Here is a 24,319-nt window from a genome sequence, read left to right on the forward strand (position 1 = left end):
TTATAAATTGTGCTCTGGAACTCAAGTTTTGGGAAGGGAATGCATGGTGGATTGAAGGTGCATACTCGATGTTTGCATGCTTGAACTAGAGACAGCTTTCTATGCATGCAACTGCAGGTGTGGCCTTGCTCTTCACTTCTAACAATTTGCTTTACCTTCTTGCAGTTCGCTCCTTCACCTTTACTCCTGCAGGTATGCCCTGCTTTCATATCTCTTTGGGCACAGCTTAACCACAATTCATTGCCTGCATGTTAACTGCCATACTCATGATTAAAAGTCACACCTGCTTCTTAGAATTGCTATGAGGCTAATGGGGTGAGCTGTACAAAATCTGAATTTAACATTTTATTTGCATGTCTTGGGGCAATTAATGCAAAACACCACCAGAGGATTGTTGCATTAGAGAAATGATTACAGATCTCAGTGCATCAGGTTTGGCTTTGCAGTCAATTGCATAACATTTGGCAGAATGGGACGGATTCAAATAACTAGTCTAGTTTTGTCAGGCAGAGTAGTAAAATGAACACTAACGATCCAATAATGTCCATTAATCTCGAGTCTCGACCACTCACCTTCCTTTTAAAGGGAAGTGGTACATTGTGTGAATGCAGTGGGAAGAGAAGTTAAAATTGAGCTGCTCAATGTATCAACAAGAATTAAGGTCAAGGCTGTGTCATTTCAGATGGGTGTTTGAAGGGAGACGTTTACTTGGTAAGAATTGTGCTGTTCTTCCAATCGTTAACCTGGGGAGGGTCGTGGAGGCAGGTTGGAGGGAGGGGGAGAGGCAGAAACACTCTGACGGAGCTTTTAATTCCATCTGAAATATTTCCCATTGAACTGCAATCAGGATGCAATGGCCAGCAGCCATTCATCATGATGATGCTTCAGTCTGGAGATGAATCCATCACTGTGATGATGAAGGTCATGTCTGCAGTGGCAGAGCGAGGGAATGTAGTGGTTGGTAGGTCACAGTGGTTCGGACAACGAGGTAACAGGTAAAACTGGACACTAGATTTCTTTGAGGCCTGGCAAACTAGAGCAGCCTGATGCTGCGGGCAGGCGGGTGCACGTTTGTCAGCCTGGTAAATGGCTTGTGTCATCCCAAGGAAAATATCACTTGGCTCGGAGCTGCAGCTGCTACTGCTTCCTTTTTCCCATTACAGTGACCTTCCAGAGGACGCAGGGGACAGTCATGAGTAATGGCCGGTAAGAAAATGCTTTCCTCACTTTTTATCCTTTCAGTGTGTCTCATCAAGCCCAACACTCAGAAAAGCGATTTTCAGGCAAACACGTGCTTCAGTAATCGCTTTATCTCCGATCGATAATCCTTACTGTTTATTTGCCCTTCATTTTCTCAAAGTTACATTCGGAAAGTTTTATCCTTTCGTTGAAAAAAGGATCAACATGATTAAAAATTTCAGATTAATTATTCCCTAAAATTTTCAAGTGTTGAAATAGTTTGTTTTTTTTTGCTTCATCCCTGTCATGTTGTTATACTTTTATTATATTTACCCTGTTGTGCCAATGGGAAAGTCGTTGCTCATGCAATACCTTTTGTTTCTTTACTTGCACAGGCCAGGCGTGCTGAACCCAGGAGACCCATCGTATCCGTGGCTGGCTGACTCGTGGCCCAACACAGGACTTCAAATCACTGGCACCAGCAACTGCTCTGTCAGTTGTTGCGCTCATCCAGGGGAAGATGGCAGTCTTGTGCATGCTGGTGAATTATGAAACCCTGCACATCAGATTTCAACCTAACTCCAAAGCACACATATCCAGTCAAAGTCTTAATTCAAATGTTTCTTGCTAAAATCAGTAATATTTCTCATGATAAACATTATTATTGGTCATTATTACATTGTCTCACTTCAATGCCAGTGTTGCATTAGCCTAGCACAGTGGCATTTTTTGCATATGTAATCTTTATTACTCAATATAATATTTATTTTATACATGAGCATCAAAGCTCATGAAAGATTGCGACTACAGGAGTCAATGTATGAACAAACAAAATGTGGAAAAAGTAAAACAATGGGATAACAACAAATAGATGCAACACAGCCCAAGGAGAGGAAATGTATGAGAAGAGTGAGACAGGGTCTCAGCAGATGGAGTACTGCTCAATAATGGGAGTACAGCTTGATAATGGAAATGCAAGGGACCATTAGGTGCCAGTGAGAAACATGCAACTCATCCTGTGGGACAGCGCTTTGGACAACAAACTCGGGAAGACAGTTCCACATGTGAGCAAAGAGGGGTAAGAAAGAATGCAGGTGAGTGTTGAGTTTATCCTAGTTATCGCTATTTATCCTAGACTGTAACAAGGAATGTGATTCTGGCAGAATGTAGGGGCAGGAGCTAGGTGTCAATGTGGGAGGGTAGGAGGAACAACACCAGAAGAGAGGCAGTAAACACTTCAAAGCCACCAAAGTGCTTGTATAGTGAACACAAAGCACACCCTGAGGCTCAGTGTTCTGAGTTGAGATTCCAATGACACCGAGGGCCTTAAATTAGAGGGCATCAAAGAGGAGGGAGATGGGGTGTCTTGGGAAGAATTGGGAAGTTGCAGCCAGCTTTTGAGGTCAACTTGAAGATGTTATCTGCCCAAGTGAGATTATAGCATTGATAACTAGAATGGCACTTAGTGGAGCGCTTACCTCCGCCAGGCTGAACAGTTTATGTTTCCTATCCCTCTGATAGGCTGGATCTGCAACCAGACCTGAACCAAAATCTGCAACCAGACCTGAACCAAAATCTTGACTTGTTCTTGTCACCTATCCAACTCATTCACCAAGTATTGTCATAGCCCATCCAAAACTTTTTGAAATATTATGCTATATATTGTTTTTGGCCTTTTCTCTCAATTATGAAGAATCAGTTTAAAGAGCAGGTTTTGGGTCGCTGATGACTTCGCGTGATTCGAAGGTTGTAAGCACATTAGTAATCGTTGAGCAATTATTTTCTTACATTTGAAACTCAAAATATGCTAAAATTAACTTTTAAGTCAAAACTTTTGTCAGTGATCGAAAAACAGTCCGGAAATTACCGAAAATGCTATGACGTCACGTTCTCCAAAAACTTCGTGAACATTTGGAAACAGCGTGTGAACAATGGTGAGATGCGAATCAGAGAGTGATTTCAGCGGCGATGAAATTGAGTGTTTTCATTTCGATATTGCCGAGGACGAGTCGGAGGATGATGGGAATTTATACTATGGAGTTTCTGGCCCTGAGCCATATAAATTTGAGCCACTTGAAAGTGCCAGAAAACGGCCTATTTTGTGTACAAGTGGCAGGACTGACTGTCCGGCCGTTCACACTGACAGACTCCACCAGACAGATTGGTTTGTAGATTTTCATTTTCTTGTTCGATGCATAGAATAATGTAAAGTTTGATTCGTCTGTGACTTGATATAATAATTTTTAACCCTCTAGTCACTCATGAGTCGAAATAGAATGAATCAATAATGGACCCAAATATATTATGGCGTTGAAGTCTTTCTGACAGCTGAGCTTGATCCCAGTGAAAGTGAACAGTTAGAACCAACCCAACGTTCAAGAGACTGTTGTGGCATATCTATCTATAATTCCAGCAGTGTGTGTGTGTGTGTGTGTGTGTGTGTGTGTGTGTGTGTGTGTGTGTGTGTGTGTGTGTGTGTGTGTGTGTGTGTGTGTGTGTGTGTGTGTGTGTGCGCGCGCGCGCTCATGTGTGCGTGCGTGCGTCTGTGTGTCTGTGTCTGTGTGTCTGTGTCTGTGACCGCTGTTTCTCGACAACCACTGGTCCGATCTCATTGAAACTTGCCAGCTATATTGCTGGGGCCCTGTGGATGTGCCTTTTCAAGGTTTGATATTAATCGGACAAGTGCTTCCCAAGTAATGGCCATTTATTTACCAACCAATGACAGGACACGTTGTTGCGTGAGCATGGCCGATGGGGAAGAGATTCTCAGCCACGTTCCCCATTACGGGTTACAACGTACGGACTTACGGAAAGTGATGACTTCGTGTATTCCAATAATTTCTCGATTTCTTATGCGCATTTATAGATAAACACAATGCTCCAATCCAGTCGTCCTTTACGAGAGCGAAGGAACGGCCTGTGTGTTTGTTTGAAACGTTTTTTTTTTGGGGGGGGGAGGTTCTCTTCTCTTCTCTTTGTGTTTTTCCTTGCGATGACTTGGCGGAAAGGCAAAATATGTTGGCACTAATTGAATAATTGGCCATTAAAACTAAATTACGAATAATCGTAAGTGACACAGTGTGAGAGGATGAAGCAGGAGCCAGCTGAGGAGGAGAAGGCTGAATGGTGGGCACAGCGTCACGCTTCAGTCTCACTTGAGCAGTTGTTTTGAAACCGAGCTCACTCATTTCCTTACCTTTCTAATCCTCGGCTGTGAAATGGTCACCACAAATAACAAGTCTATCCAAAGCGTCCTCTTTACCCGTTTTCTTTGGGGGAAAATTCGCCCGTTTTGTTTGAACAAATATTATCCATTGCCGGCGAATGTTTGATTCCTTCCGGAATCAGTGGGAGCGATTACCCGTTTTCCAGCCATTTTCGCAAAACATGACGACACATGTACGAGGCATGATGTACAAATATCCAAATAACTTTGTTCTACAATAATTCAAAATAAAAAAGCATAATGTAGACAGTTGCAAGCTCAAAAAAGCGAAAGAACGGCCCACTCAACTGGACACTTCTTCAATGAAAGAGTGAGCTTCCGCTTTTTTTTGGAGAATGTGACGTCACCATCCATATATGGGCACACGGATGTTTTTTTCAACAGCCACGAGAAATAACAACTTTGGAGTTAAATTTCATTAATCCTCCTGATAGTTAAGCAACCACAATAGTTTGCATCGAACTATTTAATGCACATATAATCATACTGATAAATTTTCAGAACATGTTTGGTGACCCGCAACCTGCTCTTTAAAAAAATAAAAATGATCGTATCTGGATCCAGATTTGAATCTTCATCAAAAATTGAATTTTTCGTCTTCATCACACACCCAAACTGTCCACCAACTTTCATCCAATCAGTCCATAAAGTTTTGAGATGTGCGATATATCGTTTCTGGCTTGCCCAATCTCTCAGTGGTGATGAATCACTTAAAAATTCTGGTGTCCGCATCTGGATCCATATCGTCACCAAAGTCGAGTCAATTTGTCCGTGTCACACACCCAACCTGTCCACCAAGTTTTGTCCAAATCTGTCCATAACTTTATGAAATATCCTGCTCACAAGCAAGCAGCCAATTAAACAAACAGACAGAGGTGAAAACATAAACTCCATCCACCTTCGCTGGTGGAGGCAATGGAGTCAGGGAGCTCCAGATACTGCACCTCTGCTAGATTCTGACCACAGAAATAAATTGGGGAATTTGCCTGTCTGCCCTTATAGAGAGAGAAACCAATAATATGGGGCTTTTTTGGAATACAATATATGTTCTAGTTAGATGTTTAGTTGCTTATTTTCTACAGATATGTAGAGAGGGATTCTGCAGTGGCTTGCATGACAGAGGGGTGTGAAACGATTTTGCAGAGTGGTGTCATCCACAAAGCGACATGATGGATTTTCCAGTTTTGAAGACGTCTTTGATTTTTATCATGAACAGAATTAATCCCAAAGCACTATCTTGAGAGGCACCATACTCGAAAGCAACAGCATGGTATAGTATTCCTACCAAGGCAACCAATTGCTTGCGAGCACACAGGATATCTGATGGCCAGTCTCGGAGAGAAAGAACTCTGGACACCATTAACTTACATTTTTTTGAAATCAGAACAGGATTCCAGACAGAAGCAAATGCATGAGAGATGTCCTGTGAGATAGGCCAGTCATTTTGCTTGAGATCGAGGACATCCATCCATTGCTGACAAAGAAAGAACAGCCTGCCCAAGGTGAAATGATATGGACAGAAGCCAAACTGATGGTTTAAAAAAAATCGTGTTGTAATATTTTGTTAATTTTTGCAAATGTATCGGTGTTGAGCAAGGTTCAACATAGAAATTAATTTTAATCATGAATTGTGTGCAATTCCAGCATGACAATGTGAAAAGAGCAGATTGTTCAAACATGGTTGACAAAAAGTTGCGTTTATTGATTACTCGCCGATTCGCATCAAAATGTTGAATGCAGACAAGTCCAATGGAGTACGTATTAACTTTATCTCATGGATGATGTAGCTTTTGAAATGCATTGAATACAAGACCTACATAAGGCAGCTCAGTTGAAATGGAATGTTCCTGCAAAGTCAAACTCTGGTGCACAAAAAATCCTCACCTTTTCACAAATTTAGGGAAACGATTTTAGAATGACACCATTGCATGACAGTTAAAATTACCTCACTTCCCAAAAGGTGTTGACACACCCATCATTGGAATAAGGCACCATTCCCAAAAACAATCGACTTTATGATGTTGGCATCTTGTCAGCTTCAGGCACCTTTGACAGACGGAGGCAGACAGACGATCCTAACTAATCAGGCTAAAACTTTGAGCCACTAATGTTTTGCATTAAAATGTCACTTCAAACTGTGGATTCCTCACAGTATGGATAATTGACGATGAAAGGGGCAAGAGCTGTGAATAATTTTGAGCAAAGCATACCTCTCTGAGTTTTGACTCAAATCAAAGTTGTTTTATTTATTTTTAATTTCCTCGTTTCCCATTTTGATCTCGATACTTATACGTGATGTTAACATTTCACGAGACGGTCATTGCACATTGGATTGTCATCAAAATGGAACAAAGACTTGGTTTTTGCCATTCGTTCCAATTGTAAGATCATGGGGATTGACTTTTGCTTTCTGTAATTGAAACCAAATTTTATAACTGATGTTTAAGCTGCAAACATTTAAACAATAATTACATCAACTATGTGTCAATGCTTTGGACACATATCTGCCGTTGATGGCGAGAAGTCAAGAACATGATTTTCCTCTTACCTGTCATAGAGCAGCCTTGATATAATGTATTTTGGATGATTTGTAGTTTCAACATTTCCAATAGATAATCATGTAACTCAGGAGGCTGTAATAAGAATACAGTGCCTATAGAAAGTGTACACCCCAGTTCAAAATTTTGGTTTTCAAAAAGTTCCACTTGCTTTCCTCAGACCACAAAACCTTTTTGCCACATGGCTTCAGAATCTCTGGAGTGTTTTTTAGCATACCTCAAACGGGACTCAAGGTGGGCTTTTTTGAGTAATGGCTTCCTTCTTGCCCTACCATACAGGCCAGACTTGTGGAGTGCTTGTGATATTCTTGTCACATGCACACAATGACCAGTCTTTGCCATAAAGGCCTGGGGCTTTTTCAAAGTTGCCATTCACCTCTTGGTGACCTCTCTAATCAGTCTCCTCATTGCTTTGTCATCCAGATTGGAGGGACGGCCTGATCTTGGCAGGGTCTTGATGGTACCATATGCCTTCCACTTCTTAATGATTGTCTTGACTGTGCTCCAAGGGATACTCAAGTCCTTTGAAATATTTTTTTATACCCATTCCCTGACCTGTGCCTTTCCACAACTTTATCCTCGAACTGAAATGCACTACACAGCAGAGGAGACCGACAGGAACAGCTAATTTTATTCTGAAATAATCACTCACTAAAGTTTAATGCAGGCGGAGGCCAATTAACTTGGTATGTGATTTTGAAGGTGATTGGTTACACCTGAGCTAACTTACAATTGCTATTATAAAGGGGGCAAAGGGGGGGGGGGGTGGACACATCCAACCAAGATATTCTAGTTTTGTACTTTTAATTAATTTCCTGAAATTTGTAGAATTTGTTTTTCACTTGGAAGTTGTGGGTTATGATGTGTAAATAAAGGTGGAAAAAAAATCTGATTTAATGCAATTTAATTCCAGGCAACAAAGGTTGAAAATTTTGAAAGGGGGAGTAGATTTTCTCTCGGCATTGTACATTTGCAGCAGAATGTTTTGTCTGATTTTAAGATATTTTATAACAATCTGAAAGATATTATGAGCAACTTGTACTTCATAATACAGTAAGTGTATTACCAAGAGATGATGTTAAAACATGGTCAGGTAAAATATATCAGAGAGTAACTTGTGCGAGGAGAATTATCATGTCACTCTCCGATTGTAGATAAAAAACCTCACTGGCTCATTAAGGACCCATGGTGAATCTGCACGTTCTTCCTGGTCTGGTGCACACACTTCATGCTTGACTTAAATGTCCTCATGGCAACTTGGAATGACCATTAATTTCATGTTAACAAGAGATTTGCATCACCCACACCCCCCAATCAATGAAGCATACCGAACTGTGGACAGAGCATTGGTCTTGCGAAAGCTGTTCCCATCATTCAGTCAGGGAATAAATTTGCAATTTGCCCAGGGTGCCGGTAATAACTGACCGACTCTTTGTGAAAGTCGTGAGATCGTCCACCCAGGGCAGACAGGGCACCCAGCTCAACATCCACCCCAGGGATGGCACACTCTTTTATGCAATGCCCTGTCTGTGAAACATCAATCCAAAAGTTTCTAGCGAAATCAAGAATTAAACTAGGGTAAGTGCACTATCTCTCTACAGTCCTGTTCAATGTGCAATTTCATAAAGATTTGTGAATTCTAGTACGTATGTCATTGTTAAATGATCTTTTAATACATTGCAAACAATTTTGTGGGCACAACAGAGATGTGATGGATAAAAAAACACCTTTTATTGTAATTAAATTTCATGTGAAAATCTTTCTACAACCAAAATCTCCTGTGTCAGAAAGGAAATGGATGTGAGTGAAAAAATATATATTTGAAGGAAACATAAGGCACATACAAACAATCAGGTGGACAAACGCTCTGGTCTGGCGTTTTGACCACAGACTGGTCAACTAGTGTATCCACTTACCACTTACCTTCCAGAAGCTCCAGCAGCTGCCATGCCTTCCATTCACCCAATTTTATTTTTTTTTAATCCAAGGTCAAGGCTTGTTAATGCTTGTGGAAGAGCTGGAACATCAAATGGATCTGGACACAATGGAACAAAAGGGACAGCAGAAAGGGGAGGTGGGTGGGTGGGTGCACTATCAGCAGAGTTGAAGGACACAACAAAGGAAGATTTGAACAAACAATGGGTATGGGGAGGAATTATGGGAAGGAGAGGGCATACGAGGAAGACAATATGGATACAGAAGCAAACATTCAAATTTGGAGGGAGGTAGGCTTGTGGGGTGGAGGGAGGGGGTTGACAGGGGTATAAAAGACCATGGTTTTGGATGGGATAGGCGATCTGTAATGATAGTGAAGTAAGAGAGATATTTGTCAGGTCTTGAAGACCTAAAGGGAAAATAAGATTGAAGAGGATGTGGGAGTTGGTTTCAAAGGCAGGCAAAAAAAGGGTAAAATGAGTGAAGGTGATAAGTGATTCTGGATTTAGGGAGTTTCACCAGAAGAGAGTTGATGGTGGACCTCATTTGCTTTGCAGAAACTTGGAGGGATGGGGGGTGGGGAGGATAACAACACAGAGCATAGGGTGCAAGACCAGAAAGGAGGTAGTGGAAGACAGAGTGACCACTGACCTTTCTGCAATGTTAAAGTGATAAGCATATAGGCTCACCTTAATCACAGGAGATTCCAATAATTTTTAGATCTTGCTTTCCATGGCATCAAGCTGACCAAGATGTGAGGCAGGGGAGTTGTCCCAGAAGAGAGAGCAGTGCTCCATTAAGCTGTGGGTAAAGGCTTTGTCAGTGTACATGAGTTCAGGTGTGCCAAGGAAGGACTTTGTATGATAGAGGTTGCCTAGTCGATGACTGGCTTTGGAGGTCAACTTAGAAAATGTGGTTTGCTCAAGAAAGATCAGGGCTGATTAATCATGAGATCGAGGAGATTGAGTGATTGGATTTCCTTCAGAGGATTGTTAAGAAAGTAAGATGGCCATCACGGTCCATATATATATATATATATATATATATATATATATAGAGAGAGAGAGAGAGAGAGAGAGAGAGAGAGAGAGAGAGAGAGAGAGAGAGAGAGAGAGAGAGAGAGATATCAGGATTTAAAGAATATCTTCTTAGTGTTTGACCAGCTTGTGGTTTTGTCAAAGTCTGAAGAGAGGGAAGAGGCCGCTGCCGGCGGGATGATGGATGGATGATGGATGTCACGTCAGAGGAGCCATTTGCTGGAGCCATCAGAAATAGATAAAGGGGATTTTCCAAAGAGTAAGATCGATTGTTGATGAAGATTCAGAGTAGGACTGGGCCCAGGAGAGTGCCTTGGGGGACTCCAACCTAAACAGGGATAGGAGATGAAATGATTCCATTGAGAGCAACATGCTGGCTTAGGTAGTGGAGGAAGTCACTAAGTCATGTATGGAGTTTTCAGTGGATGCCATAGGCAGACTGTTTGGAGAGCAAGGCAGGATGCCAGACTATAACGACGGCTCAAGATATATATAGAGATGTAGCACTGATCTCGTGTCTGACATCTAGGGCCTCCATCCATTGTTGGGTGAGTAGAAGCAGCATGTTCAAGGTGGAGTGACCTGGTCTGAATCCAAGTTGGTGATCTGAGATTAGGTTGTTGGAGAAAAGGAAGGATTTCATATATTGAGCTGCCTTGCTCATGATTGCGTGAAGTGAACTGCCTTGCTAATGCCCGAGTCTGAGTGAACTGCCTTGCTAATGATTAAAAGTAAGTTGATAGGTGTGCAGTTAAGGGGTGAGTTTGTGCACCTTTTATGTCATGTAGTGATGTTGGCTAATTTCCAAGCAGATGGAAGATGACCTAGGGCAAATTATGTGGTGAAAAGAGTGGAGATTGGATGTGCAAGAGCAGCAGATCAGGTTTTTAGGGCATGTGAGCTGATGTTGTCTGATCCAGTTGGAGAATCAGAATTTTGGGTTGTCAGAAACTTCTCCACCTTCACAGGTGCAAAAGACACAGAGTCCAGGGTATGACTGGGTACGGTGGGAGAGAGAGAAAGTGGTTCAGGACACAATATTTGAAAGTAAACACAGAATTGAGGCATTCAGCCTTATCTCGAGTAGAGTCGGCTGTGGTGCCATTTGAAGAGAAGCAAGGGATGGAGGGGGGGATGTTTCAGCGACAGATTTAATAAGACACCACCAGGTTTTAGAGGTGGGAGCCCGGTTTGAAAGTTCAATATTGAGGTTGGATAGATGTTGTTTTCTGGCTCGCCTGGGAGTGGACAAACTTTTTGCTGGCTTTATGAAATTATCTGAGAATGCCTTCAGTCGGGTTAGCTTTCCAGGAAGAGAAAGCAAGTTGTTTCAAAGTAACTGACTCACCACAGGATTCAGTGTTCCATGGGTGGGAAGATGCCTAGGACAATTGAAGATGAGATGGGGTGAATCTGTGCATGAGAGAGAACAGGTTTCTGTGGAAGAATTCCCAGGTTGAGTTAATATTATGGGCAGTAGATATAGGAGACCAGTCCTGAAGAGAGATGGCTGCTTCCAATCTCTTCCAATCTGCCTAAGTGAACTGCCAGACTCTCCAGTGCTGAGGTACCTCTCAGACTCTCTGAGATTAACCAGAGAGATTTTGACTTTCAGAAGCTTATGATCAGATGAACCATTTGGAGCAATGGAAGAGCAGTAGACATTTGAGCGGAAGTTTGTCATCACCAAATCCAGAATGGAGGATTTGCCATTTGGAGAAACCCAGGTTAGAAAGTTCACAGTTTGAGTCAGTTCCATGGAGTCACAGAAGTCGTTTGCTGAAGTGTCATGGCTGGTGAGAGAGGTACCAACACCCATCCAAGTTGCGTAGTGACAATTGAAATTGCCTCTTAATGAGGAAAAGAGATTTGGGATGAGTGATTAAAATTTGGTCCATTTTGTTTGAATTTTGTCGTGCTGACAAAGGCTTAGATCTAACAGGGTTGACCACAGAGTAATCTTCAACTGTGGTCAGCAGTCTGCTGACCTTTCGTTTACGCAGCAGATTATTTGATTGGATTTCCCTTCTATTTCTTTGATACTTCTGCTTTGATATATCATGAGCCGTGGCAGAAAACCGTTGGGATTTTCATTGGATCTCCTGAAAAATTTATGAAACAGTAATTGTGATATTATTAATCAATTGAACAAGTTCATCATGATGAAAATGATGTATTGTTGGACAACAGTGTGGAGGAAAGTAAAATAAAGATGGAACATTTCTCGGCTTCTCTTTGAGTTTGGAAAGGTGGAGTGAGAACATCTGGGTAGTCGTTTGTTTATAATATGAACGAATAAAATAAAAAATATATGAGCATATAAAAACTGACAAAAAATATATGGCTTTAATCTCAATATTCTGTCTATTAAGTTTCATTGTATTAATAAAACTCCCACCCTTGGCCTCAGAGTATTTTCCTTTGTTCTCATTTCCATACATACTCATACTTTGTACTGCAGACACAAGTTTTGTGGGACCCAGTACAGGCGATGGCAAGTCAAGCACCCTCAGCTCTGACGGAGCCATCTACAGCAGCATTGATGTGACTCGCGAGGCAACATTTTACAGCCCAGGACAGACACAACATGCAACACCATACGCCAGCACTCAGATCATCCAACAGAACCTTGCAAACGAACTCTCGGCAGAACGTGGAGGGTCACGTTCTGAGAAGCTTGGATCACCTGCATTATCCTTTGCTCCTCAGGAATCTGGGCGTTTGGTTAATGGTGAGCCAGGGGTGGATGCGAGAGAGCACTTGGACAGAGCTTTGGGAATATCCATGCAATAATTAAAAAGTTTTGTTTTTTTCTAGCTGCTTGCTGCTTATTTATTGGCAGATGCATGGCTATTTTGCATCACCATTATGTTTGCTCTGCTCAGCCAATCATTTGCTTGTCATGCATTCCTCCTGCTCACCTCTTTCCCAAATCATCACGTGATCACTGCCCTGGCTTATCAACATCTTGGGGACAGCAGACAGGCGAGGGCCTGCAGGGGCAATGGTTACAGGTCAGGGCTTCGAACTCAACTCCTTGGGCTCACAGCATGGTTCTGATCGCAGCAGCAATTCTTCAGGTTAGTCTTTCTTAACAAGCTTTAACAAAAGAGAAAAAAAAAAAAGGATTCATTTGTTTCTTCCTGATCATATTATCATGACAGTCCATTACCTGCATCCCAGTGAATGCTATTTCCTGTAATCATATTTATTTAATTCAGTGTCATCATCATCATCATCATCATCATCATCTTCATCAACAATATCTTCAGGTTAAATATAGTTAGAGCAATAATTAACTTCCAGATGAACTGCAGAATTTGCAGCAGAGTTGTATTTACAGTGTATAGTTTATAACTTTAAAATTTGATGCAGTTGATTATGCAGCATAGGGTTTAGGATTTAATAATGCAGTGTTTACAACTTTGTAGGGCCATGTTTATACTCCACATGTGTATGGTAAATACAATTTACTCTTTTTTAAATGCAAAAAACTGTTACCAAGTTGCAGCTGTTATATTGTAACCAAAAAGTACTTGGCTGTTCTTCGCATGATACTGACATTTGAAAAGTTTCAGAGTTGGCACATACTTTATATCTGCATGGAGTAGTCAGCAACTCATATGTTAGTAAATATACTTATCTCTTCAATGTCAGAATTATTGCTGTCCATACTGTTACCATATATTTTGTATGGCTGCCAAAATAGCTGAAGGGTAGCACACTCGATCGTCTTTGAGTTGTCTCATCTGGGTTTGATAATTTTCGAACAATAAACAGTCAGGTTGGTGCTTTGCAGGCAGGGTGCTGCATCACAAAGTACATCATCCCATGAACAGACATTTAACTGTCTCTCATCTGCTGGCATAGTTGGTGGAAGTTAAAGATCCCATGGTATATTTTGCAAAAATTGCTGGCAGCATGAACAAATTCCAAATTCCTGCCTTCACCTACAGACGGCTACAGACCTACATCAGTGGCTGCCCACTAAAATGATGCAACCAGCATCCAGGTACTGCAAATGCTCAAAAGAACAAACAATATATTTTGAAAGAGTATGCACAGCTTTGGTAACAGTATTGGTATATGTTTGGAACATTAGAAGCTAAAATTTTGAGGTAAATTTGCCCTTTAAGAGGTGCCTATTTTAAAATTAAATAATGTCCAAGCACTTGCCTTCGTTTTTAGAAATGCTTGTTTTCGGCAAATGACACCATATTTGCATGAATGAGATTTATTTTGTAAAATGTGTTGTTTTGCTGAATACAAGATATAATACACACTATTTGATGAAAAACACGCGCTTGTGCAATGACAATGGTGATTTTGAACAAAAGAGGGGTTCAGAACAAGCGAATGTATTGTTAGAAACACTTGAATAAGGCAAATTCTACCGTTTATGTGTGTTTTGTATCTTGTGTAAAATATTTTGTTTCACTTATAACAAGCTGAAATACAGACTATGATGAAAAAACATGCATTTCTGAATTTGACTGGTGATTTAGAACAAAAAACAGGGTCAGGACAACCTCATGTGTTTATAAACACACTTGCATAAGGCAAATTTGACAATTTTTGCATGCATTAGGTTTCTTGTGTAAAATATTGTTTTCCTTTGAGCATACCAAAATACACACAATCTGATTGTAACACATATTAATGCATTAGAATAGTGATTTAGAACAATAAACTGCGTCAAAACAAGCTGTGTTGTTAAAAACACTTATACAAAGCAAATTTGACCATTTTTGCTTGAATAAGGTTTCTTGTGTAAAATATGCTGTTTTCCTTTGAGCACACAAAAATACACACAATTAGATTAGAACATCCATTGCTGCATTAGAATAGTGATTGAAAACAAGAAACGGGGTCACAACAAGCTATAATGTGTTAGGAAAAAAAAAAGGTTTTCATGAGGCAAATCAGACCATTTTTCCATGAATTCGGTTTCTTGTGTAAAATATTTTGGTTCACTTGGAACAAACTAAAATATACATTATTTGAGGAAAAACATGCGTTTCTGCATTATAATCATGATTGGAAACAAAAAACTAGGTCAGAACAAGCTAAAAAAAAATGCTTGCATGAGGAAAATTTGACCATTTTTGTGTCAATTGGGTTTCTCATATAAAATATTTTATTTTTCCGAGAACAAGCTAAAATACTCACTATTTGATGAAAAACATATTTTTGCATTAAAATAGTGATTTTAAACAAAAAAGAACGAGGTCAAAACAAACTGTTATTCAAGACGAGTTAAATTAGGCAAATTAGACCGTTTTAGCATGAATTTGGTTTATTATGTAAAATATTTTGTTTTCCTTAAAACAAGCTAAATATACATTGTTTGAAGAAAAACACAGCTTTGTGCATTAAAATAGTGATTCACAACAAAAAACGGAGTGAGATCAAACTTATGTAAAAAAAACGTTTGTGCAAGGCAAATTTTACCGTTTTTGTGTAAACTAGTGCATGCCCATAGATGCGTGGCCATATGTGCAAACCCTCCCCCCCTCCCCCCCCCCAAAAAAAAAACTCAAACCGCGTGCCAGAAACAACAACCACACAAGCCGTTCCTTCCCTTTCACGTGCCCGTACGTGCGTGGCTGTACGTGCAAAAAAAATTATATATATATATATATATATATATATATATATATATATATATATATATATATATATATATATATATATATATATATACACACACACACACACTTTAACACCGCTTGCCAGAAACAACCACACAGGCCGTTCCTTTGCTCTCGCGTGGCCGTACGTGCATGGCCGTACGTGCATGGCCGTACATACAAAAAAAAATAAAAATAATCTTTCAAACCACGTGCCAGAAACAACAACCACACAGGCCGTTCCTTCGCTCTCGCGTGCCCATATGTGCGTGGCCATACATGCAAAAAAAAAAACTTTCAAACAAACACACAGGCCATTCCTTCGCTCTCATAAACAATGACTGGATTGGGGCATTGTGTTTATCTATAAATGCGGATAAGAAATCGAGAAATTATTCGAATACAGTCAGTCATCACTATCCAAAAGTAGTGCGTGCCCGTACGGGATGTTCACATCATTCCACGAATCATCGCTTGCATTGAAGTAACAACTGCTGTGATACTTACACACAGAGTTAATTAAAATCAAGTTTACCTCCCTGTATTTGCTTGCCATGACATTCGCTGCCATTTACCATTGGCACTCCTACCCCACGGTAAATAAGGCACCGATCTATCCCCTTCCTAACCAGCACGGCACGTGACGTCATCGTCGGCCGGCCGTGCACCGGCCTACGCAGCCACATCTACATAGCACGTGTCCTGTCATTGGTTGGTAAATAAATGGCCATAACTTGGGAATCACTTGTCCGATTAATATCAAATCTTGAAAAGGCTCATACTCAGGTCCCCAGCAATATAGCTGGCAAGTTTCAATTAAATCGGACCAGTGGTTGTCAGGAAACAGTGGTCACAGACACACAGAAACACAGACACACAGACACACACACACACACACACACGGACAAAAACACACACAGACACACACACAGAGATTGCTGGAATTATAGATAGATGAAATGAGGTCAATGAGATGACAAATGAAGGGGTTGAATGCAGAATGCAGAGCAATGAGTAAGGAAACCCGTTGTTGTGAATCGTTTTTACCACCAAATTGAGATGTATTTCGTTGGCAAGCATGTCGAGTGGAGCTGAATTCCTTAACACTTCCAAAGGCCACAGCGTTTTGACAATTGGAAACAAAAAAAAGTTGTGCACTTTTTTTGATAAATTATTTTTGGAACAATTTTTCTTCAATAAATAAATAATAATAAAAATCGTCTCCATGTACGTTGTACACACCTTTATCTCGTTAGCATGTCTTCATAAACAACATCGCTGAGGAAACGGCGCTTCTTTGTTTCCTCGTCCAGGGCAAGAATACGGAGGCTTTTAATGGCCAATTATTCAATTAGCGCCAGGGTATTTTGCCTTTTCGCAAGGAAAAACATGAAGAGAAGAGAATAGAAGAGAATAGAAGAGAAGAGAAGTGAAGAGAAGAGAAGAGAAAAAACCCGTAATGGCGAATGTGGCTGAGTTTCTCTTCCCCATCGACCACGGCTACGCAGCAACACTTCCTGTCATTGGTTGATAAAACACGGCCGCAGCAACGGTTCCTGTCATTGGTTGGTAAATAAATGGCCATAACTTGGGAAGCACTTGTCCGATTAATATCAAACCTTGAAAAGGCACATCCCCAGGTCCCCAGCAATATATCTGGCAAGTTTCAATTAGATTGGACCAGCGGTTGTTGAGAAACAGCGGTCACAGACACACACACACACACACACACACACACACACACACACACACACACACACACACACACATTGCTGGAATTATCGAGAGGTTGTGGAAATAAGGTTTCTTGTGTAAAATATTTTGTTTTGCCTCAAATAAGCTAAAATACATACTATTTCATGAAAAACACACGTTTCTGCAATAGAATAGTGATTTAGAACAAAAAAACTGGGTCTGAACAAGCTAATGTGTTGTTAGAAACACTTGAATGAAACAAATTGGGCCATTTTTTGCGTGAATATGGTTTTTTGTGTAAAATGTGCTGTTTTGCTTAGAACAAGCTAAAATGCACACTATTTGATGAAAAACACGTTTCTGCATTAGTATGGTGATTCAGAACAAAACCATGGTCAGAACAAGCTCATGCATTGTTAAAAAAAACGCTTGTATCAGACAAATTTGACCGTTTTTGCATGAGTTAGGTTTCTTGTCTAAAATATTTTGGTTTGCTTAGTACAAACTAAAATACACACTTTTTGTTGAAAAATACGTTTTTGCATTGGAGTCGTGATTTGCAACAAAAAACAGGGTCAGAACAATCTCATGTGATGTTATGAATGCTTGTTTTAGGCAAATTTGACCATTTTTAGCGTGAATTAGGTTTCCTTTGTAAAATGTGTTATTTTCCTTTGAACCAGCTAAAATACACAATATTTGATGAAAAACATGCATTTCTGCATTGGACTAGTGATTTAAAACAAAAAACGGGGTCAGGACAACCTAATGTGTTGAGAAACACACTTGCATCAGAGAAATTTGACAAATGCATTAGGTTTCTTGTGTAAAATATTTTGTTTTTCTTTGAGCATACTTAAATACGCACCATTTCATTAAAACACTCATTATTGCATTAGAACAGTGATTTAGAACAATAAACTGGGTCAAAACAAGCTGTTGTTAAAAACACTTACATGAAGCAAATTTGACCATTTTTGCTTGAAGAAGGATTTTTTGTTTAAAATGGGCTGTTTTCCTTTGAGCATACAAAAATACACACAATTTGGTTAGAACATGCATTGCTGCATTAGAATAGTGATTGAGAACAAGAAACTGAGTCAGAACAAGCTAATGTGTTGTAAAAAAAATAAACAATATATAGGCTTGTATCAGGCAAATCAGACCGTTTTTGTGTGATTTCGGTTTCTTGTATAAAATATTTTCTTTTGCGTAGAACAAGCTAAAATACACACTATTTGATGATAAACACATGTTCCGAATTAGAATAGTGATTTTGAACAAAAAAATGGGTCGGAACAAGCTAATGTGTTGCTTAAAAAAACTTGTCATTAGGCAAATTCGACCGTTTTTGAGGGAATTGGGTTTCTTGTGTAAAATGTTTTGTTTTCTTTCGAACAAGCTAAAATACACATTTTGATGACAAACACATGTTTCTGCATTAGAATAGTAATTTAGAACAAATAATGGGTCAGAAGAAGCTCTTGTGTTGTTAAAAACACTTGTAATTAGGCAAATTCGACCGTTTTTGCATGAATTTGGTTTCTTGTGTAAAATATTTGGTTTTGTCTAGAACAGTGGTGTTAAAACTTTTTTTAGTGGCAACCCAATTTCAGAACCTCTCTACATCGCGTGACCCAAAAGATTCAAAACCCAATTCATAATATATAAGATAAGATTTCAGATGACAAAAGAACATGACCGTTTACTTTATTCACCATCATCATGTTTTCGTAGACGAGTAAACGGAGAATAGCCGACAGTATCCAAATAGTACAGTTGAATGTTTCAGAAATTTAATCTGAATGACATTTAGATATATCAGTGAGAAGGATGAGCCTGTTTTTCAGAAACCAGCTTCTCTATTCGTGGAGAAGTAGATGACAATGCCAGGATCATATCATGCTCCATTTCTAGGCAATTTCTGTACTTTGTTTTAATCACCACCATGGTGGAGAACGACTGCGCACAAAAGTATGATGAAGGATATGGCATGTGAACCTAATGGCGCGCCGTGACAGGGTCGGGTACGATGGCAGCATTTTGCACCAGAATGTTGACAACGAATTCGTATGCGCAAGAGCCTGCGCTCATGAATCCTGCTGGAGCTGTACAAGCTCTTCCTGTGCTGTATCATCTTCATCAGCAATCGAGTCCAGTGGAGCCGTGAAAGAGTCCCGAACCACAGAAAAGGACTGCACATCCAGCTCAGGGAAATAGTGCTCGAACTGTTCAATGAGCGACCGAAGCTGACATGCTATCTCCTCAGAAAGACTGTCAAACTCAGGATCATCATATTGGCAGGTCATTAGATGCTCCACCAGATGGGGGGGAAAGGCTGAAGTGCTTAACAGCTGCTTTGTCTGCTAGTAATTTTAGGGTAGCTAGAAATCCGCTCATTTTGTCGTGAAAAATCATGAGGTTGGCGTCTTTGCCTTGGAGGGAGCGGTTGAGGACATTGAGATGTTCAAATATGTCAACATGATAGCACAGTTCTGACAGCCAAGAGTCCGACTCAAGCAACGCTACCCATGTCGTTTTCCCTTGTGTGCATAGGAACTCCTTCAGTTCATCTTTGAGCTCGAAAACGCGCAGAAGAAGGTTTCCTCGAGATAACCATCTGACTTGAGTGTGGAATAGTAAATTCTTATGGTCGGCGTCCATCTCCTGGCAGAATATCCTGAATAACCTTGTGTTGAGGGCGCTCGATTTGATGTGATTCACCATTTTTACGACTTCTGAGAGCACGCTCTGCAAGGTTTCTGGCAAAGGACGAGAGTCAAGCGCTTCTCGGTGAATCATGCAGTGTACCATGGAGGTCTGAGGAGCCACCTCAAGCAATTTAGCCTTGAATCCAGAACACACTCCTAACATTGCTGGTACGCCATCTGTTGTAGAACCGAGCAACTTTCCGAAGTCCAGATTATGGTCACAATAAAACTGCTCTACTTTCCCAAAAATATCCTCACCTTTGGTGGTGGCCTCCAATGGTTTGATGAGCAGAGGCTCATCAACAAAGTTATCAGCCTTGATGAAGCGGACCCAAAAGATGAGTTGAGCGTACGATGCAATATCAGTGGACTCGTCCAACTGTATGGCGTGCCATGACGATTCCTTGATCTTCTGTATGAACTGAGCCGTTAGGTCCAGACTCATATCTTCAATTCTGCGTTGGATGGTGTTGTCAGAGAGGAGTATAACTGCCAGTTTCTGCACCGCTTCCTCCCCAGCCATCAGAGATACAATGTCCTTTGCACATGGCAGCACGAGTTCTTCCACAATGGAGTGAGGCTTTTTAGTCTTGACAACATGGAGCGACGCTCGACACGAGGCCTCTAATGCCCAAGAATTTGTCTGATGGCATGTACCCTCTCTGTCAAGACGCATATTCTTGAGTGCAAGAAGTTTCCTCTCAAAGAACACTCTCTCCTTATCCTGATAAGGCACATGTTTTGTAGTCAAATGCCTCTGCAACTTATTTTGTTTCATAGACTCTGTAGAAAGCACTTCGAATCAAATCACACACTGTGGCCTCTGTGTCCCACTTTTATCCACCACGTAGTAAAATCCAAGCTCCAGAAATTTATCCTGGTAAGAACGTTCTCGAGATTTGCTGGTGGCTGGTGCTGCCTCACAAATCACGTCTCGAGTCATACGTGGAGACGTGAATAGACGTTAATGTTCGAGTCAGACTCTGAGTCTGAGAGGCCGTGGATCAAACCACTAATTTCCCGCCAAAATGAACCGCCCTTCATCGAGCCCGCGCATCGGCTGGATCGCATTCCAAGCGTCATGTTGCACCGGTTCCCATACTTTGAACGAACCGTTTATATTACATCCCATAAAAGCGAACACCAATCGAAAATAGACAATTTTTTTTCGCTGCAAGTGGACGCCCGCGACCCCACGAAATTTGCTCGGCGACCCCACTCAGGGTCGCGCCCCCGGGTTTGAAAAACCAAGGTCTAGAAGAAGAAGCTATTATACACAAAATTTGATGAAAAACACACGTTTCTGCAATAGAATAGTGATTTAGAACAAAAAAAACTGGGTCAGAACAAGCTAATTTGTTGTGAGAAACACTTGAATAATACAAATTAGGCAATTTTTGCATGCACATGGATTATTGTGCAAAATGTGCTGTGTTACCTAGAACAAGCCAAACTACACACTATTTGATGAAAAACACATGTTTCTGCATTGAAATGGGGATTAAAACAAAACCTGGGTTAAAAGAAGCTAATGTGTTGTTAAAAATGCAAATTACTGCAAGGTCAGAACAAGCTAATGTGTTTAAAAATCAGAACAAGCTCAGAAGACAAAGTGGGATATTTTTGCATGAATTTGGTTTCTTGTGTAAATTCTGTTGTTTTGCTTTGTATCAGCAAAACTACACATAAGTTGATGTAAAACAGCTATTTATGCATTGGAATAGTGATTTAGAACAAAAAAAACGGAAAGAAAACAAGATAATTTGTGAAAAATGCTTGTAATGAGGAAAATTCCACCGTTTTTGCGTAAATTATGTTTCCTTTGTAAAATATTTTGTTTTCCTTAGAACAAGCTAAAATGCACACAATTTAATGAAAAACATGTGTTTCTGCATTTCAATTGTGATTTAAAACAAAAAAACGGAGTCAGAACAAGCAAATGTGTTGTTAAAAACACTTGCATCAGAAAAATTGGGCCATTTTCCATGAATATCGTTGCTTGTGCAAATTGTGTTATTTTGCTTAGTACAAGCTAAAATACACAATAGTTGATGAAGAACATGCATTTCTGCACGAGAATAGTGATTTCGAACAAAAAGTGGGGTTTGATCAAACAAATGTGTTGTTAAAAATGCTTGTAAGAGGAAAATTCGACCGTTTTTGTGAGAATTAGGTTTCTTGTCTAAAATATTTGGGTTTGCTTAGTACAACCGAAAATACACACTATTTGATGAAAAACACACGTTTCTGCCTTAGAATAGTGATTCAGAACACAAAACTGGGTCAGAACAAGCTAATGTGTTGTTAAAAACGCTTTTATAATGCAAATTCGACCGTTTTTGCATGAATTAGGTTTCTTGTGTGAAATATTTTGGTTTCTTTGAAACAAGCTAAAATACACACACCTTGATTAAAACATGCATCTATGCATTAGAATAGCTATTTAGAACAAAAAACGGGGTCAGAACAACCTCACGTGTTGTTAAATATGCTTGTTTTGGGCAAATCAGATCGTTTTTGCAGGAATACGTTTTATTGTGAAAGTAGTGTTGTTTTGCTGAGTACAAACTAAAAGAATACGCACTAGTTGATGAAAAACAGGCATTTATGCATTATAATAGTGATTTAGAACAAAAAGGGGGGTCAAAACAAGCTAATGTGTTAAAAATGCTTGCAATTAGGTAATTTCCACCGTTTTTGCACGAGTTAGGTTTCTCGTATAAAATGTATTGTTTTGCTCAGAACAAGACAAAACACACTATTTGAAGATAAACATGCATTCCTGCAATGACAATAGTGATTTTGAACAAAAGACAGGCTCATACCAAGCTAAAGTGTTGTTAATATTAGCACCATGCTGATATTGTATTGTCAGGTTGTTAATATTAGCACCATGTATTGTCAGGTCAGGTCAGACTAGATCTGTGACTTGCCACAGGTACCATGTAAACCTGTACTAACCTGTTCCATGGTCGGGTTGTCGGGGACTAATCCGTCTCCCCCACCAAGTTTCTTGGTGACAAGGGTGTATGATATGGACACCCAGCAGGATGAAGAATAAACCCTGTCAAAGGGCAGAGGAGCTCTTTGTGAGCCAACGGCCATCCACATCTAGTGCCCAACTGTGTCTGCGGACGTCCTCCTGCAGTTGGGTTACTTTTGATCAGGAGGTTGGTGGCAGGATTTGCACTCCGGCCACTGTAAAACATTTCATTCCGCAAAACATTCCAGAACCAGAAAAAAATCTGAAAACCCACTCAGTGGGAGTACCTCCTGTGCAGCTTCCCTTCACACGGCAGCTTAACGGTTGAAGGGATTGGGGCAAAGCCTTCGGTACCCCCAATCTTTGATGAAAGATCTTTTGATTAATCCATACCAAAATAACAAAATATATAAAACATTAAGCATTTTATTACTTTAAAAATTTGCATAAACTTTTGAGGTTATTCCATCACAATCCCACAACAAAAGAAGAATGCCAAAAGATGTGGTGATAATCCATGAGTATTGCGGTGTCGTATTATGGCATGATAATGTGGTGTCATTCTTCATTGTTATTCTTCTTCAGCATTCTTCTTCTTCATCCATCACAATCCCACAACAAAAGTAAAATGTCAAAAGATGTCGTTATGGTAATCTGTAACAGGATGGTGATGTATTGTGGCATTGTAATGTGATGTGTCATTCCCACTTTGATTGCTTTTTTGAGATTTCATCCCTCTGTTATTTAATTATTTTTTTCCTCATTTCCCTCTCCAAATAATTTGGAGAGGGTATTGCATTTGGGTCCATTTGTTTGTCTGTGTGTCTATTTGTTTGTTTGTTTGTCCACACAGAACTTTCGTGTTTTTCTCCGCAACTGCTTGTCAGATTGAGACAAAATTTTCACCATTGGTGTGACGACATATGTAGAATGTTTTAATGATAATTATGATGTCATAGGTCACGTGGTGTGGCAGCCATATTGGAAAAACGGAAAAACTTTGGACCTCTATCTCTGAAACCGCACCAAGGGAAAAATTGAAACTTGGCACATAGCAAGGACTCCTCATGTGGAATGAGGGTGATTTTTGTGACGTCATAGTGCCCTCATTATGACGTCATAGATGCACATGTAGAACGCCACATCTGATCAGTATGAAAAATTTTGAGGGTCATCTAGGGATAAAATGGTCCACAGAAAAAAAAATTCATGACATCATCAGTCACTTGATTTGGCAGCCATAGTGTTTTTTTTTAACCTTCAAAAACCTTCTCAGAAGTGGCTTAACAGATCGAGGTGACACTTTTCAAATTAATGCCGCCTGTCCATGAGGAACAAAAGGTTCACACATATGATGTCATTGGT

At 40.1% G+C, this 24,319-nt stretch overlaps 1 protein-coding gene across 9 annotated transcripts in view; it reads left to right on the forward strand.

Moving 5' to 3' along the window:
- Nucleotides 1-24,319, forward strand: part of LOC147034598 (roundabout homolog 2-like) — a 543,037-nt gene that overhangs the window by 478,901 nt on the left and 39,817 nt on the right. For 4 of the 9 annotated variants that reach the window (XM_085885859.1, XM_085885805.1, XM_085885852.1 and 1 more), the window contains 5 exons: nucleotides 166-192; nucleotides 1,107-1,206; nucleotides 1,575-1,720; nucleotides 12,397-12,666; nucleotides 12,914-13,015. In XM_085885859.1, the coding sequence (XP_085741985.1) occupies nucleotides 166-192; nucleotides 1,107-1,206; nucleotides 1,575-1,720; nucleotides 12,397-12,666; nucleotides 12,914-13,015 (645 nt within the window). The remainder of the gene's footprint in view (nucleotides 1-165; nucleotides 193-1,106; nucleotides 1,207-1,574; nucleotides 1,721-12,396; nucleotides 12,667-12,913; nucleotides 13,016-24,319) is intronic. The other 5 variants (XM_085885813.1, XM_085885828.1, XM_085885845.1 and 2 more) reach the window with 5 other exon arrangements.

This window comes from Eptatretus burgeri, chromosome 1, assembly GCF_056783735.1.
Source record: "Eptatretus burgeri isolate ZD-2024b chromosome 1, Ebu_testis_v1, whole genome shotgun sequence".
NCBI classification, from domain to species: Eukaryota; Metazoa; Chordata; class Myxini; order Myxiniformes; family Myxinidae; genus Eptatretus; species Eptatretus burgeri.